The sequence below is a fragment of the Antrostomus carolinensis genome, unplaced genomic scaffold, assembly GCF_000700745.2.
Source record: "Antrostomus carolinensis isolate BGI_N321 unplaced genomic scaffold, ASM70074v2 scaffold13523, whole genome shotgun sequence".
NCBI lineage: Eukaryota > Metazoa > Chordata > Aves > Caprimulgiformes > Caprimulgidae > Antrostomus > Antrostomus carolinensis.
In genome coordinates, this window is record NW_010305931.1 from 35,987 (window position 1) to 53,525 (window position 17,539).

At 47.2% G+C, this 17,539-nt stretch overlaps 1 protein-coding gene across 1 annotated transcript in view; it reads left to right on the forward strand.

The window, feature by feature from the left end:
• The window catches only part of LOC104522606 (arf-GAP with dual PH domain-containing protein 1), a 49,700-nt gene that overhangs the window by 25,850 nt on the left and 6,311 nt on the right, over positions 1–17,539 (forward strand). Inside the window, exons 4-6 of the mRNA XM_010164941.1 lie at positions 2,855–2,871; positions 12,515–12,627; positions 14,720–14,866. Of these exons, the coding sequence (XP_010163243.1) occupies positions 2,855–2,871; positions 12,515–12,627; positions 14,720–14,866 (277 nt within the window). The remainder of the gene's footprint in view (positions 1–2,854; positions 2,872–12,514; positions 12,628–14,719; positions 14,867–17,539) is intronic.

The window sequence follows — 17,539 nt, forward strand, 5'->3', positions numbered from 1 at the left end:
TTTTTTCTCTATGTAAGCACTGCGTGCAAAATACTTGGTTAGATTTCTTTCCCCTCGAAAAAGCACACCTAAGAAATGTTGTTTCATTTTACATCATCCTTAACAAAAATATTTACATTTGTCAATTCAGATCGAAAGCGTTTTCATTTGTGGTCAATTTGAGGTCAGTTGTATTTGCTGAACTTGTACAGTTTCTCATGGGCAAGGTGGTCTGAGACCCTCCAGCCCCTGGGTTCCTTTGTTGGCTGAATGTGCTGCCAGTGTTTGGGACGTGCCCTGGATGCTCCCTGGAGATGCTCTGAGCTGTCTGTGTCCCTGGGAAGAGTCAGTCCACCTGGTGAATATAGGCTTATAAGATCAATAAGTATGTGAAACACCCCAATTATAATTAGTGTGAGTCACTCCTGTCTTTGATCTTTCCCTAACAACCAACTTGAAATGCTCTATTTTGATATTGCTCAGGCTGTCTGTTCCTGTAACCTTGTTTTTTTACAGTCAATAAATGGATTTATACTAATTGGAGAGAGCTAAAGAGAAATATCAGTCTCCATGTTTGTGATAACAAGCACTGAGGGAAAGAATAGAGGAACCATCCCTTTCTGTTTCTGATGGTTTATGAAGGTAGTTCTTGGTGTCCCAGATCTGGTGTTTCTCGGTGTTTTTATACTCTGCATGTTCCTGTTCCCTGTATAGTGGCACAGGACTAAGACTGGTGCATCTTTCTTCTGCTAATGAGAAGGGAGAGACTAGGAAGCAATATGATAACAAAGTACATGGAAAAGGCTGATTTCATGGCAACTCGTCCTAGCTTAATTACATTTCTATTAAAGAAAGATCCGTTTTACGTTGGAGATCCGCGCAAGGCCAGGCAGTTTCTGTCTCTCACCAGATACAGAACATTTTTCCAGAGTGAGGTCATGTCTTTTTCCAGAGTTTGCAAAGATGTATTTGAGCCTTAGATCAGCCTGGACTGAGAAGCGTGAGCATTTGCTGATGCTTCTTTCTGACTGGCACCAGCCCATCTCCATCTGCATTTTTCCCCTATAGTGACCTCACCTTGAGGTTTTCACCTTGAAATTTCCAATGCAGCAGAGATGTCTGCAGCAGCGCAGTTGTCCACACCCCACCTCTTGGATGCTTACAATGAAATTGTGCTGGGAGGTGCCTCCACAGCTGGCTAAACAGGACTGGTTTTAAAAACGTTGCTGCCTTGAGATGCACGCACAGCAGCTACCTCCATGAGCCAGGTCCATTTTCATAACCAGGGCAGCCCTTGAGGGAAGAGATTATGTGGCTCGTCAGTTATAGACAGAATATCCCTAAAAGACCTAAAACACAAAGAGGCTGCTCAGCAAGGAGTGAATTTCAAACTTTCATGTGTTGCAGAGGCTGGAAGAATAAATTTTAGCGTGGCAAAGTCAATGGGAGTTTTGGTCAATGATTTCTGCAGAATTTAGCCTTGGTTTATATTGTTATGGGAGTTAATAAAGGGGGATCGTGTTGCTTCAGAGGATGGGGGTTGATAGTTGTAGAAGAAACAAGGTGTGCAAAGGTCCTCATGCAACCAGGAATTTGTGGCTGCGCTGCTGAGTGCCCCTGCCCTGCTACCACAGCTGCCAGAGCATCTGATACGAGCTTATTCTGGGATAGCTATAAAACCAGCAGCCAGGAAAGGAATGAGTTCTAAATTAAAGAATTCTCCATTCCCTTCATAAAGCGATATCTTTGACTGTAAATGTGTCAAACACTCAATAATAGATGATCAGGAGCCGTTAGCACCACAGCAGATGTGCTCGAAGCCATTTGGATTTCTCTTCAAAGCAAACAAAGAGGAATGTTATGTGCATGTGAGATGGGTTTCTGTGATTTATGGTTGTACGGCGATGCTGCCTACGTGGGGAGAATGCTTTATTCTGGGATGCCCTGGAGACAGGGTCCTAAACCCCTCTGAAGTTGGTGGTAAACTTCTCTGCTGACTTCTGTAAAACTCTGTTGGGGGATTAAATTAATCTCATCCTTGCTTGGACTGATCTATATCAGCAGCTGCCCTGGCTGAGATTTCATTTACTGGTTGTGGGTAAGGAACCCATCTAAAATTATTCAGGGCTTGGAGGCTGTTTTAGTCTGATCCCATAGGTGTGGTTTGAGGCTCTACAGGATGCCTGTATGAAATCCAGACCTTCAGGTTGTTTCTGGTGCTTGGCAGTTGTTTTGAGCTGAAGCCTCAGCAGGCTGTAGGTTGGTAAAGCCCATCTGTGAGGCGTGTTGTGAGTGTAAAGGCTCCTTATCCCCAAGTCTTTTGGTGTCTCACCTCTTTGCTTTCTGTATAAAAGTCGTTGGGTTTCATGTGAGGCTGTGGGTGGGTTCTTCCACCTGTGGAGGTCCAGGCAGGACCAACCCTGTGTGTGGGCAGCATTGGGCAGGGGGTGATGGGTTTGGGATGGTGGCAGCAGTTTCTCCAGGGGATGAGAAAGCTGCAGTTCATCTTCCCGTGCAGTTCTTGTGCATGTAACTTGCAGTGGCTGCAGCGAGGACATTTTAAGGTGGTGGTGTCTTGCCCAAGGAGGATCCTGGTCTCTGGTTTGGGAGTAGTTTTGCTCTCAAACTTCAGCTTCTGCCAGCTCGGTGCTGTACTGAGATCATTATGATTTAGTACTCTGTGCCTGTCCTTAAGCATTTTCTTGCTCAGCTTCCCGGCTAAATCAGGCTTTGAGTGCGTTCAGTGCTGGTAAATGGGATGAGCATCACATGGGGAACCTCTCAGCTTTCATCTGCCTTTTTGTAATAAAAGACTGGCTTCAAAAGATCAAAACTTGGAGGTTATTTACCTGTAACGGGATTTTTTTTCTTTGAGCAGCCAGCAGCTCCCAGGTGGGTGTGCGGGGATGCCACTCGAAGAGGAAGCATTTGATTTCCAAGTAAAATTAGATTGTACATTCAGTTCTTAGTAACTAGACTTGCAGTAAAGACTTCTTCTTATAGAAAGAGATTTTATTGTCTCCCAGCAGATACAACGAATTGCTCTGCAGCAGCCAACTATTGTCTTATCTTTAATATGTAAATACTTGTTCAATAATTAAATTACCAGGGAAGTTGTACTGTATCAATGGTCAATTATAAGATAGACTGATAAAAGGGAGGATGTGGCCATGTTCTCTATGGTGCACACCAAACCTGATGTGTCTGCAGTGGTCAAGTGAAGACTTGGCAATTGTATATTTTGGTATTTTCTCCTGCTGTTCATTCCCATGCAGCATTTTCATGGGAGGTGAGTGCTCACTGGGAGATCAAGAATCACTCTTTTAAAAGGAGATTTTTCTCTGGCGAGTGTCCTTTGCACCACTTTACCTTGCAGTCCCTTGCCCAGAGGTTGTCACCTCCTGCTGCCTCCATTTCCCACCTTCCATCCCACCAGCAGCTTCCCCATGATCCACGAGGCACCTAGTGTGTCTTGTTTCTGCTGCACTCAGTTGGCACAAGGGGCAAGGTGATCCCATCTGAGATACAGTCATTCGTGCTCCCAGAAGGTATTAACGTCTTTGTCACCTGAGAGCTACTCCGTAGGGAATCGTAACATGTAATTAAAGAAACCAGTTAAAAACAGCTTAGGAAGCTGGATTAGGTACGTGATCTCTTATTATGGCTCCTTTTAGCTGACAATCTGGTGAAAGAAGGGGGGGTCTGGATTACACGGGGAAACGTCAAACCTGACAGGAGTGTTTTTTGACTGTTAGGCTTAGTGGTGTCATGTACAATTTTAATCAGATTTAAATAGTGGCAAACATCACTGGCTTAATGGATTTCAGCTTTATTATTGGGGCTTTGCTTAGAAGCAATTTGGATTTTCAGCTGTGAGCCAGCAACGCAAGTGTATTCATGATGACATTAAAAGGGACTGGAAACCCACGGACCAACCTTGCATTTAAATACCACATGCCTATGTATGGGGACAGACCTCATCTTCTTTCCGTCAACTTCAGGACCTTGATGTGTTGTTAAGCTCGGCCCGGTGTTTTTTCTGTAGAGACGATGTATTTGGCTCCGTTTCACATATTGATCCCAGCTGCTGGGTAGCTGAACAAATTATTTTTTCTATTTCAAAGGCTTTGTTGCTCAAGATGAAGCAAGATGACAACGTATTTTTGCAGTGATCTGGAAAGTTTGTTTTCCATGCTTGGCTTCAGCCTTGAAGTTGTTCTACACATGATCTAAAATGGTCTCTATCCTCCATTTTAGGGGGCATGGGTTGCTGTCCTTGACCTTCCCATGGTGAGGCTTTATCTTGGCTGTGCTGGTTTGGGGTGGTTTATCTGAAGGAAAAACAGTCTGTGAGAACACTGACACTCGCATTTCTGCAGAGACAAATCCTGTATTTTTGGGTGGCTTTTTGATGTTGTGGGAGAAGATAACCTTGCAAGACATCAATTTGAAGATGGTTTTGTGAAACACGTTTGACTTTGCTTGGAGGATTGGTAATGGGAGACAACCTTGTATGTCCAGCACTCAGGGACTGACTCTCTAGAGCTGTCAGGGACAAAAATTACCATTTTGTGACAGTTGGTCATTGAGGTCTGTTCAGCTGGTTGGTGCTCCCAGTCCTGCTTGAGCAGGAAGAGAAGGGGAAAGGGGAACATCGATGCTTTTCAAGTTCCCTTTAGGAGTAGCATGTGGTGTTGTTCCCTTTGTCAGTAAAGGGAAATGTATGTGTTCCTACCTCTGTTGTGGCTTCTGTGCCATCTGAAACCACCGACTGAAGGTTTCGGGTACTTCCAGGTCTGAGCTGAGCATTAATTATGATATTTTCCCTTAGAAGACCAAGGAGATGTCTGTAAGGTGTTATCTCAATCATCTCCTAAATCCTGGCTTTCTGTCTGATGTAGCCATTCAAGTGCTAATTGCATTTGATTAAGTCAATCATTTGCTGAGTGAGAAGGTTAATTGGGTATTGTGGAAGCAATCGATCTAATCAGCTGCTTGCATCCATAGCTGAGATGATGCTACTATGCAGCAGGACAATAATTGTTTTATGAGGTCCTGGAAGGCAGTAGAGGCAGACTGGATGGCAACAGGAAACGCTTCTCTGCAAAATGGCCTTTAGGAAAGGTAATTTGCATGCTAAATGCTCATTAGAGAGGACTGATTGATTAAGAGCTGGGAAATTCTCCCCTCTAAAATGTGTGTACCTGAGAAAATGGTTGGTGTGGGTGTTGTGTTGGGATGTGGGCACATGAGAGGTCTTGGCCTCCTTTGCGTGGCTGGGTGAGACGTGATGAGGATGTGTTGTCTTAGAGGGGGATAAAGAGTTGTCTTAAGGGAGATGAAGGAAGGTCACTCTCCTGTGAGAGAGCATGATGTGAGACATGCCAGGCAGCCATCCTTACATGAGGTGCACCAAGAACTTACCTCCCAGAAGTCCTTCTAGGGGCAGAGAGACTGGTTTTCAGGGTCACTAAACGTATTCTTGTTCGCTCCTTATTCAAGCTTTCATTTCCAAAGCACTGAACGGTGCTTGAGCAGGACCAGCTCTTGGTGGCTCCTCACTTGGCTTGTGCAGGAGAACACCTGGGGGAAAGGATGCATCTCACCAGCAAGCCTCTGAGGTCTCCTCTGCCTCGTGCACATATGGATGCTGACACCTCCAACCCACCTGTGTCTGCACTGCTGAACATGTAACCAGCAGGAAGGGTGTGTATCTGGAGATGACTGCAGGATTATTTTCAGGGAAGTTATAAGCTCCTCAGCCCAGCTGCAGACAGGAGAGGGGAAAAAGATCCACTGCTGATGCTGTGCAGTGGAGCGGTTGCAGCCTTGACTGCAAGCTCTAAGTTGTCTGCCCAACCTTGACACCACTTGCAGGGGGACTCCCTTATGTATGGGGAGGGTGAGTTTGTCTCTGGGCAAACAGTGGTGTTTTCATTCCATGAGAACATTTAGTATTCCTTTTTTTATACTTTTTTTAATTGAAATGCAAATGTTTAAAAAATTCGAATTTACATCATTGAAATCTCTTGCTTTGGTGCTGGCTGAACACTACAGGAAGAATTATTACAAATAGCAGCAATCAAACCAAACAGTTCACACTGACACAGCCAAACAAGAGGTGTACAGTTCTCTTTGCAACGCTATTCAAAGTTCAGTCCATATGGAATCCTTAGAATATGGCACCTTCTCCATCCAGTCCTCTGACTATGGACAATATGGTTTATTTCATAAGAAATATCCTTCAGACCCTTTGTTTTAAAAGGAGGTCGTGACATTGGTGTCAGTGGTGATGCAGGATGTCAGGGATTTGCCACTCAACTGCTCCAAATAATTATGCAATTCCTTAACCTTGCAGAAGAAGTGGGCACATCATCTCCAGGAAGTACCTATCTACCGTTCTGGTTTAATTAACATCTTACAGTGTTAATGTAACAGATGACTCGGCTTCTGACATATGGAGAAGTGGTGATATATACCCTGCAATTTTATCAGCAAAGTGATGTAGTTGTATTTAAATCTTCTCCAAAGCTCTGAATTGGGGTCAAAGCACTTTGACTGCTTAGAGGAAAGAAAATCTACTTCTGCAGATGGAGGAGCCTCTTTTTCTCCTATTTCAGCCTCCTGTGCTTTGTCCTGCAGTGAGACAGGAAGGCAAGAAACAACACAGTGATGGGTTTGGGCTTGGGTATGGTATTGGCTTTGTTGCTATGCTTGATTTTGGATCTAAAGACTAACACCTTTCTCCTAAAAGCCTTGGACCGGACCTGGTTTTACCACAGCCCTAGAAACATCATGGAAACAAGCAGTTCTGATGCCTCTATTTCCAGGTGAAATTGCTAAATAAAGCACCAAAGAAAGGGAAGAGCAGATGTGGTTTAATTCCGAGTTTATAATGCTTTACTTAAGATGCAGGAAAGCAAAGTCCAGGTGTGTTTTGGTTTGGTTTTTTCCCAAGCCAGTGGATCTGATTGCCCTCCTTGCAGGAGGGTTTCTTTTCTTCTCTGAGAACAAAGGCTGATACTAAAACAGTAATTTTGGGTACTTCCTATAATCCACATTCTCAGAGACCAAAAACCCCATCATTAACTAAGCACCATCAGGGCTTTCTGAGGTGGAGAAGTAGCAATATCCCTTTCTTAAAAAATGGGGAACTTGAGGAAATGGCTGGTGGAAGCTGGATGGAAAGACAGTGTCTATGTCAGATTGTCTTGACAGAAAATCCTCTCCCTTACTTCCTCTGTGGCCTCTCAGATGGTGAGAAGTCTGGGCTAGTCTAGAGCACCTAATGAGTCCTGCCATTTTCAGATGTCTGGCTTGGAGGAGCTCCAGCCACCAACTCAATGGAGCTGTCACAAGGCCAGGCAATGTCTTCTTTTTGGTCAACCAACATGATGACCCTGTTTTCTTTCCCCCACAGTTTTAGCTGCAGCGATGAAGTGAGTGTGGAAGTGACAATTCCTTGTTTTACCTTAGAAACTATGTCACAGGTCAAAAATACCCAATCTGGTTGTGTGATTTCAGGTTATATTATGTGCCATTCATTGTCTAACCTTGTCACAATTGCTTGGTGGGGTTTTGGGGGTTTTTTTTCCCCACAAGAGTCACAGGTTTGTGCCAGAAGTACCTACAAAAGCAAGCAATTGGATTTTCTTCTTGGCAGGCAGCTGAAGTGCTGCAGAAAACTTGACAACTGAACAGCAGTGCTGGTAGCAATGCAAGAGCAATACTTCTAAAGGGTGTCCATAGGTGCTCTCCAGCAGGTCTTCACCAGGTGGTCCTTGTTGCAGCCACGGTTGGGTGCTGGTGATGAAATGGGATGGTAAGTGTCTGCATCCCTCGTTCTGCACCTTGGGAGAGGAAGCAAACATGTTAGCGACACAGTGCTCCATGGTCCAACACCAGCAATCAGCAAGTGGTGTTGGGCTAGCAGTCATCTTGCTTCTATGTAAGCAGAACAGCCCTCACAACGGTCTGAATTTGGCCAGATATCTGTAAATATGGAGCTGTTGCTAACGTAGTGCAGCCCACAGAGACGAGGAAGGGATGTTTTCATTCTCCGACTCCAGTGCCCTCCAGTGTGAGATATTTCCTTGTTCGACCTCCTGCAGTTTTGTTTCTCAACACCTTCTCTAGCTGTTTTCACAGTCCTTTAGATCAGGACATGGAGGACATGTTTTGCTGACATACTGTTTGCCCGGGGAACCTGAATGAGTTCATGTTGGGTTCAAGTCCAGTTCATGGTGTTTTACACTGATTGGTGTTGACAGAGGCACAGGCAGCAGGTTTGGGCAGAGCAGAGGAGCCGCTCCCCAGGACGCAGCCCTGGAGGAAGGAAGAAAAAAAGAAAAAGAAGCAAGCAAAGGATTTATGAAAATCTGTACCAGAGTGCAGTGAAATTAGCTGCTGGCTCTGTCGGAGCAGCCAGACGCTCTTTTGCAGAGGCAGTTGGTCTGGAAATAGTCAGCATGTGAACTACAGAAAGGGATAACACTTGGTGGTGTGTTGGGGTTTTTTTGATTCTTCCTTGGAGTGGAATTTGGAGACTGTGTTTTGCCACAAAAGGTTGTAAAGAGAAGGATCAAAATGATGAGATGTCCCTATGTAAGAGGGCAGGGAAAGCTGGATTTACAGCTTGACTTTGACACTAGCTTACAGTGTTGTCCTGGGCATCTCACCAAACCTCTCTGGGCTTCCCTCTTTTTGTACTTAACTGTTGTGATGCCCATCTGCCGGGGTAAGTGTTAGGTGGGCTTTACAGATTTGCATTTATTTGAGATCCTCTTTGGAGAAATGAAGAGTAATTTTATTCTTCATCCCTCAAGTATTAAGAAGAATCACAAAAAATGTGTCGTGGAGGGGAACAACTTTACTAAGGAATGCCTGCAGCATCCTTTGCCATTCAGATGTTCATCATTAAACTCTCAAGATGAGTGAACGGATGAGACCCACAGCCAAAACTTGTGGAGCTGCTGAGAGCTGAGCTCTGTGTGCCCAGCGCTCTGCTGAACTGAGCAAACCCTGGGTGGGGATTTCTGAAGGAAAAGGTCATCCTTCCTTCTGCATCACCCCGTGTTTGCATTTGGAGATGTCCCTGTTCTCTATGTGTTGTCTCTCCTCTCTCTCATCTGACACTGATGTCCTTTCCTCCAAACCCAGCTCTGCCCAACCCCCTACGAGATGTTTGTGTCGGGTACAGAGAGGAGGTGGAGAGGCTCTGAAGCCATCTCTGCCTTTCAGTGAATAGAGGTGGGTTTTGAAGTACTCTCCCTTTGTTCTGACTGGCTTGGTGTTAAAAATCAACACCCTTTGGGAAAGAGAAACTGCCTCTCCTTGAGACCAAGCTGCTTAAAGCTTTGCCATTCAAGAGAGCGGTCAGCAAACGCTGTCAGAGCCCTGGCAGCATCTCTGCCTCACATTAAGCAAATCTTATATTTTATAAATGCATCAGCCAAGCATCACCTCCTGCCTGTCTGTCTCCTGTCAGAGATATTATTCCTATTCAGCTCCGTCGTGTACAGCCCACTGTAGGTTATGGAGCATTTTTGCTGATACGAGCCTGGCAGGTAGATCTGACTCTGGATCAGTCAGAGCTTTGGTTCCCCAGCAATTAATTCCTACCATGGTGATGATAGGAGCACATCAGCCCAAACCTTTCCTGCGCTGTTGTTGGATGCGGCTGCCCTGGGCTGGGTTTTGGTGGTTTTCTTGGCTGCTTCCCCTTTCTCAGAGTTCAGATAATCCTGCTCCCTGGGGGCTCTTCTCTTTCTCACCCCCCAATGGGTTAGTCTTGCCTTTTTGTTAGAAAAGTATGTAGCAAGCTCACAGTTGGGATAGGATTGAATTATCACTGTCTACAACTACCTGACAGGAGGGTGTAGGGAGGCAGGTGTGTGTCTTTTCTCCCAGGTAACTGGCGATAGACCAAGAGGCAATGGCCTTCAGTTACACCAGGGGAGGTACAGGTTGGATGTCAGGAAATACTTCTTCACTGAAAGGGTTCTCAGGCACTGGAATGGGCTGCCCAGAGAGGTGGTTGAATCCCCATCCCTGGAGGTGTTTAAAAGATGGGTAGATGGGGTGCTTGGAGATCTGGTTTAGTAGTGGACAGGTACGGTTGGACTCAATGATCTCAAAGGTCTTTTCCAATGAAACGATTCTGTGGTTCTATGATTCTATGAATTGATGGACTGAATTAGCTAGTTCTGCTCCTGGCTCTTCTGAAGTGGATGGGTGGACCAGAGAAAGAGCTTCAGACCTGTAATTCCTTTGATACATGTGATATCAGTCCTCTGGGTGACAGGGCTGGTGTAGATGGATACAGCTGCCAGTGCGTGTGGGTAACGATGCTCTGCACAGGCAGAGCACTTCTCCTGCACTAGAGGGATGGGGAGGGCTTGGAGGTGGAAGGATGAGGTGGACAGTGACATGGCATCACCATCTGGCTGTGGGATAACTGAGGGTTTGGGCTGTCTCGTGGGCATCTCTGGGCAGTGACACGGACTCAGTTGCTGCTGGGTCTGCCTGACCATGGGAGTGGTGGGTTCTCACGGCAGGGAGAGGTGCACGCTCTTCTTGTGCTGGTTCTCTCATGTGAGTGAGCTGTAAGTAATGCACGAGGGGGGATCCCTGCAGGCTCTGAAACGAAAACACCCGTGCTGGTTCTTGGGTGGCAGTGCATCCCATTCAGGGGGGCAGGGTGAGACCCCACATGTTAAAATACAGCCCTGCTGCAGCATATGCCCCATAGAGAATAAAGAAACAAAGGAAAACCTGTTGACAGCTTTAAATATTTCCACCACTTCCATCTGCATCAAGTTATCAGCCCGTTAGCAGCCCGGCGTGGCAGCCATGGGACACGCCGGTGGGATTTGTGGTGCTCTCTGTGGTGAGCGTTCAGCGTTAGCAGCAGCATGGGCTTTGCCATCGCTCTCCCTGATGGCAGACGCCGGTGGCTTTGCCTGGCGTTCAGTAAAAGTCTATTTGAGGATGTGGAGAAAGTATTTGACTGAGAGTTTTGTAAATCCAGACAGAAGAAACTGGTATTTTGACTATCAGCAAAGAAATATTTGGCTAGAGGGGCACTTTCCCTGTGGTTAGCATCTGCAGCCATTGTCGATATCTTTTCTCCCCACCTTTTCTGATCATTAAGTATGTGTCTGTGTGCATTTTTTTCCTTGCTTTAGTTTTTTATGGCATGGAAACATTTTATATTGCCCGTAGAGTCAGTGTTGAAGAGCTGGTTGAGGGATTTTTCTGCATCTTTTCATCTGTGGTTTAAATCAGTTCTATATGAGGATGGACAAGTGAAAAGCAAGTTGAATGAGGAATTTCTGCACACCACTGGTTCGTAGCAGGCTGCCTGCTGATTCCAGACCTGCTTCACACACTAAAAAAATAAGTTTAGTTAATTACCTGAAAGTTGTTATAAACCATAAAATTTTTAACTTTAAAATCCTAGCTCCTGAGAGCCAATAACAAAAATTTAACAAGTGTGAAACTAAGAGACAAAGGGAAAACTTTTTCACTGGAACTTTTGTATAATTATATCTTAAATAAATGGAAGACAACCAGACAACCACCAAACTGCTCTGTTAATATTCACAAAACTTATATTGGACAGTTCTGGGGGTTTCTTTGTTTTGAAGCATTTCAAATAAGGGCGTCAATTCAACTTGTTGTGAAATAAGTTGTGTGTTGTGGCTGCTGCAGGAGGTGCTGGCAGTGAGCAGCTGTAATTGCTTTTCTGGTTTGGAGTTTAGATTTTTAGATTCTTTTTTCCCCTCTTTCTGTCTCTTCTGAGTTTTAAATAACGCAGGGGTATTTTGAATAGAGTTCTTCCTGAGCAGCAAATCCACCCATGGGGCTGATATCCAGGGAGAAAGAGGCATGTCATGGCCAGCCAGGCTGCCTGGCCACCGTGCCTGGGGGCTGGAAGGACCCTCTCCAAGGGCAGATGATGCCAAGTCTGGCTCAGTGACTTTCTGAACCAAAGTGCCATGGAGTCAGTGGGAAGAAGAGCAAGAGTTTTCCCCTTTTTTCATGTGAAAAATACATTTGTGGCTTGCTCTGATACAGCCATCTGTCCTGAACCACTTTCCCTGCATACACACACCTTATTTTTAATTTTTGAACAGCATCAGCGCAGGAGGACAGGTCTTGCCTGCCTTTCCCTTGCTCCAGAAGTGCTACTTAGGAGAGTAAGTTGAGCTGGGAGCTGTGGCAGGTCACAGCCTCACTCCTCAAGTGTTCACCTGTGTTGCAGTGCAGGATGCACGGTGGAAATGTCCCTTTACCTGTCACATCAGTGTCAGAGCGGGGCCATCTGTGAACCTCAAGCTGTTGGAGAAGAGCAAGAGCGGAGTGATAAGGGCAAATCTAAAGGAGAAGGCATGTTTTGTTCGTGTCTTGAGCAATCCAGCCACACATTTGGTCTGCTTGGTTTTGAAGTCGAAGCTCTTCTTTTCTTTGCCCTGTCTCTTTTTTTAAAATAGAGCATTTTATCCCTGGTTCTCAGCAATTGCTTCTGCTGCAGGGTACCGAGAAGGATTTCTGTGGAAGAGAGGACGTGACAACGGGCAGTTCTTAAGCCGAAAATTTGTGTTATCGGAGAGGGAAGGTGCACTGAAGTACTTCAACAAAAATGACGTGAGTAGCTGGGATTGCTGTATGTGGTCGGGGGATCATGACTGTAAGAGAACCTTTGAACAAGTCATTCCTAGGCCACCATTTATTTATAGTTTTACAGTTTTCGTGAGCATTGAGTCCCTGATTGCTCCAGGACAAGGGTGCCAGGTACAGCTTACCAGCATTTTCAGTAGTGTTCGCTCTTGGTCCACCATCACTGTCATGATGAGACACCCAGACTGGCCATTTTACATGTTCCTGCTCTGTTGAGTCAATAAGGCTTTTCTGAAACTGCCAACGAAGGTGTTTTTCTCCACTGTGGCTCAGCATCATCTGGCTGATGTGGGTTTCATATTTGTGGCTAGCTTGTGATAAAGGTATTGCCACCTCACAGTGGTCACTGGGGTCTCAAACCTCCTTTGCGTGGCGTGGCGTGGCAAACAGTCCAGAGGAAAAGCCCCTGGTTTGCTGTTGCAGCATCAAGCAGTGGAAGCGTTTGTCTTTTTCCCCAGGGCACATTTCATTTCTTGTAAGTGAGAAATGGAGCTATTACCATGAAAATCGTGTTTGTGATGAATGGATAGACGCTTTACTATTCTGCACCATGGAATAGAGGAGGACAAGGTATTTTCTCTCGCCTTTGAGTCTCCCCTGAACATTGCAGCTGAGAACAGCCCAGACCAAGTCACCAACCAGTTTTCTCAAGTAGTGTCTTTCTCAATCATGGTGTCACGATGAGCCACACCGTGCAGAGGAGGGGAACGTCCAGCCGCACTTCTCCACGCCTGGCAACCAACTTCAATAGTGCTGTCTTCTCCTTCAGCTTGGTGTGGTGCAATTGCATCTCGTGGACAGGAGAGAGACAGTCATTACTGAGGGAGAAGTGAAAGTCCTGGCAGCCCCTGTTCAGTTGCTATTGAGTGCTCCGGTAGTTGAAAGCTGCTTTGCTCCATTGTTGACCATAGCCATGGTGGGAATGGTTCTGTCTAGACATATCATCTTGGCTGGGATTTCCCCACTGTGGTCACCCACAGCAGCTGTGTGTCCACGGCAAGTCCCCAAGTTCCCAAAGTGGCACTTACATCTCAGGGACTTCCGTGTGGTGCTGGGGACCATGGCACCACTGTGTGACCTTCTGCTGGCTCATGGCCGTGCCCTAAATCTGCTGTTACCAAGCGCGTACTCTTATTTTTTGGGATGTTTTATTCACATTTGCTACTTCACTTCTCAGTGCAGTCCTGAAAGGGTGGCAAACTTCTGGAGATGTTTTGTAGGAAGACAAACTATGCTACAAAGTTCAAGTGACCTGCCACAGAGGGTACAGATGGGATTGGTGCCGGGGAGGGCCTGATCCAGGCTCACCATTGGGCTAACCCACCCAAGAGGTGGGGTGTAAGTATATATTTGTCCCTCTGGAAAGGAAGTTCCCAGTTTGGAGGGCAAACGGAGGAGCAGAGTCAGAAGCCAATGGGTCACGTGGGAGGATGGGACTGGTGGGGACATGGGAATGGTGGCCCCTGGCACCCAGGTCTGATATTGGCAAAGGGGATAATCAATCCTCCATCTGCTTGGGCAAGGATGAACTGGCTGTGAGTGCTTGAGATGCAGAAAGCATCCTGGCCTGTTAGTTGGCAGTTTGCAATTGTTTTGTCTGGCTGAATTATTTTCTTTCTGCTTGGATAGTGCTTGTGCCAGTGTAAGTGCTGGTCACTTGTCATTAGGTAAAGAGGCTGATCGAGGAGTCAGGAGACAGCTGAACAGAGGCTGGGGCAGGAGGCTCGGTGAAGATGCTTGTCTTCATAGCACAACATCCTAGCATGAGACCTGACCTGTCCATCTTGCTTCTGGCCTGAAATCTTTCTCCTCTTGAACTCTGCTGAATTTTGTAGACGAGCAGAGCATTCTCGCAGGCTGGCAGAGAGCACTCACTGCTGCCTGAGCAAAGCCTCTGATAGCTCATCACCAGGCAGTTTTGTGGGCTGAGAATATATATATATTTTATTTTTTTTTTTTAGCTAATGGCCTCAATCAGGAGTTTTTTCTGACCAAGTGAAGTGCTTTCTGGTTTGACAGCCAATTCTCAGGTGTTTGCTCACTCAGCTGTGTTTTCCAGGCAAAAGAACCCAAAGCAATTATGAAGATTGAACATCTAAATGCGACTTTCCAGCCTGCAAAAATCGGGAACCCACACGGACTGCAGATCACTTACTTGAAGGACAATAGCACAAGGAACATCTTTGTCTATCATGAAGATGGCAAGGTGAGAGCGTGGAGGTGAAAAGAAGGGTTGGGTTGTGGTCCTGGGGGGTCGATGCTGTTCGGAGCCAGCCTGTGGCACACGAGGCTCTAACTGAGCTGGGAATTGCTGGGAGGATGTGGGAGGGATGGGAGTTTGGGTTGCACAACCAGCTCGGAGTGTGTCATGTCCTTCCAAGCAGGAAGGTTGCAAACCATGTCTTCTAAATAATAAGATGCAAATGGAAGGAATTGCTGCTGTTCTGCTTGCAACTAGATGTAGGGCAGAGGCATTTTTAAGACAGGGTCCTCAGTGCCTGGAGAAGGAGATGGGGTGAATGGAGCCATGAGAGGTGAGGGGACTTGATCTAAGGACTCACAAAAGGGGAGCGAACTGGATTGTAGGAGAACTGAGGAACTGGTTGTTTCTCTGCCTGTCTTGTACTTTATAAAATGCAAACCTGGGTCTTGTCTCCATGGACTGGTGTCAGTGCAGAGAGCAGATGCTGGCCAGTTTGCAGTGGGTGCCATCTCACAGCTTTATTTTAATATCTTTCCTCCTTTCTTCCCTCTACCAAATATTTGGGGCTCCCCATAAAATAACAGCAGCTCTGGAAAGGACACAAAATCAGAGCCTAAAGCTGTCATGTTCCCATTGCATCTGCTTTCCCCTGGCTGTCACAGTTCCTTCAGCCTTCAATGTGACATGCTGTTCAGCACCCTGACTGTCAGAGAGGCTTTCTGGGGACGATCCCTCGTGGACTGGCATGACAGGGATTTGCGGGATTGTCTCGGAGCACAGCCCATTCCCAGCTGTTCACCCAGGCAGGGCGAGCCAGGCAGCCCTGCTAGGGATAAGCAATCTGTGCCCATAGCAGAGGAGCTCATCTCCAGACTGTACAGGCCAATAATGCCACCAAAACCCAAGATATTCTTCATAGGTTGATCTCGTCTCTGCTGCCGCTCAGGCTTTGGCTGCAGTGGAGCTGGGTGGTGCCTGTTGAGCTCTCAGGGCTGTGGAGCAGAGGCTGGATGTGGTTCCTGTGTGGTGCAGAAGCTCCTGGCAGGAGGAAATGAGTGTGTCAGGTTGGGTTAATTAGTGTCATCCCCTGGTTTTGTACACGCACAGAAATTTGCATGCAATATGCATTCACATGCATACGTATATGCACATGATAGGCTGACCATCCATTGTGCGTGTCTGCCCGGCCTCTCACACCCTGCAGCACCACGGGGTCTGGCTCCATGTGTTGGAGGGTCCCTGGGAGCTGCTCCAGCAGGGCTGCTCCCAAATGTACCCCCCCTTCCATCCACTCTGCCCACGGAGCAGGCGCCACTTGTCACTAGATGCTGCTTTCGCACAGTAAAGTGTCACTTGGGTCACTCTCGGGTACCTCCCTGGCCACAGTTTCAGCTGAAATAAGAGGAAGAAGCTCTTTCCTGTGAAAGCTGCATCCCACCATCGTGCCCACGTCTGTGGTTTGCTGGGCTTTGGTGGCCCATTCAGCCCAGCTGCAAGGAACAGAGTCAGAGTTTTACTGATATTTGGATTTTGGGTTTTAAAATGTTGAGCCTTCTGCTGGGGCCTCGTGGAAGGAGCAGTCTCGCAGGTCTCATGTGGTTGCTCCTGCCCCTTCGTGTCGGTGCTTTGGCAGGACATGCTCTGATGCCATCTGGTAACACCCAGGCTGAATTTCTTTTGACTTCCCTGAAATTGTTCTGTCTCTTTGGCTGAGCAAGGGCTGCAAGAAGGTCACACCCCTCGGGGTAAGCTGCCACCCTTGGGGACCAGGGACAGCCCTGGGACTCGCCTGCATTCCCCCACGGCCCTTTGCTCCCTCCCGTACTCCCCCAGCAGCCCCAGGTGTCCCCTTCTGCCTCTCCCTGCTCCAAAATGCTCCAGCCTGATGTAGAGCCCCAGCTCTGCTTTCTGGGGTTTGATCCCTCCCCACCTGATCCTGTCACTGGTCTGGTGACACCAGGGCAGGATTTGGGGGTTTTCATCTGCTGATGAGCTCAGCAGTAATTCAGAGCATCACAGGCTGCTCTCTGCTTGGCTCTTCTGCTGCAACATCCCCAAGGAAAATGGGCTCATCTCTCAGATGGGATGATCCCGTGTGTGTTTATCAACCCCTAAAACAGCTGGGAAAGCTCTGCTGTCCCAACATCTTTTGCTGGAGTAAGAAACCCAAAGGGGTGAAAGACAGATGAATGAAGCGGGTCACCGTTGGAGCTGGAGACTGATCCTCGGCGTGGGGTGACAGCCCCATGTCCTGGAGGCACCTGAACTGGGGCTCCTTGCCACAGGCTGTCCCTTGCATGGGCACAAGGCTGGAACCAGGATTTACCTGCCCGCAAATCTCCATCTGGGCGTGAGAGGTGGTCAGAAAGGTGCAGAAGTGGATTTCCCACCCTCTGAGCTCCTGTCCGGGGCTGAAGCTCCCTCTGCAGGACTTCTCCTGGAAGCCATGGCAGGAGCAGCTCTGAAAGCTGCTTGTGCTGCATCACCTTTGGGATGCTCAGGGGTGGACTAAGCCTCCAGGAAAGGCCACCCTTTAGGGTGCAACCCGAGATCTTTGGATCTTCTCTGGACAAATTAGCAAAATGCTCTTCCCCAACCACACCTCCTTTCCTGAACCACACCAAGAGCTTTCAGGACTGGAAGAGGCAGCGTGAGGGATTGGTCAGCAGCAGCAGA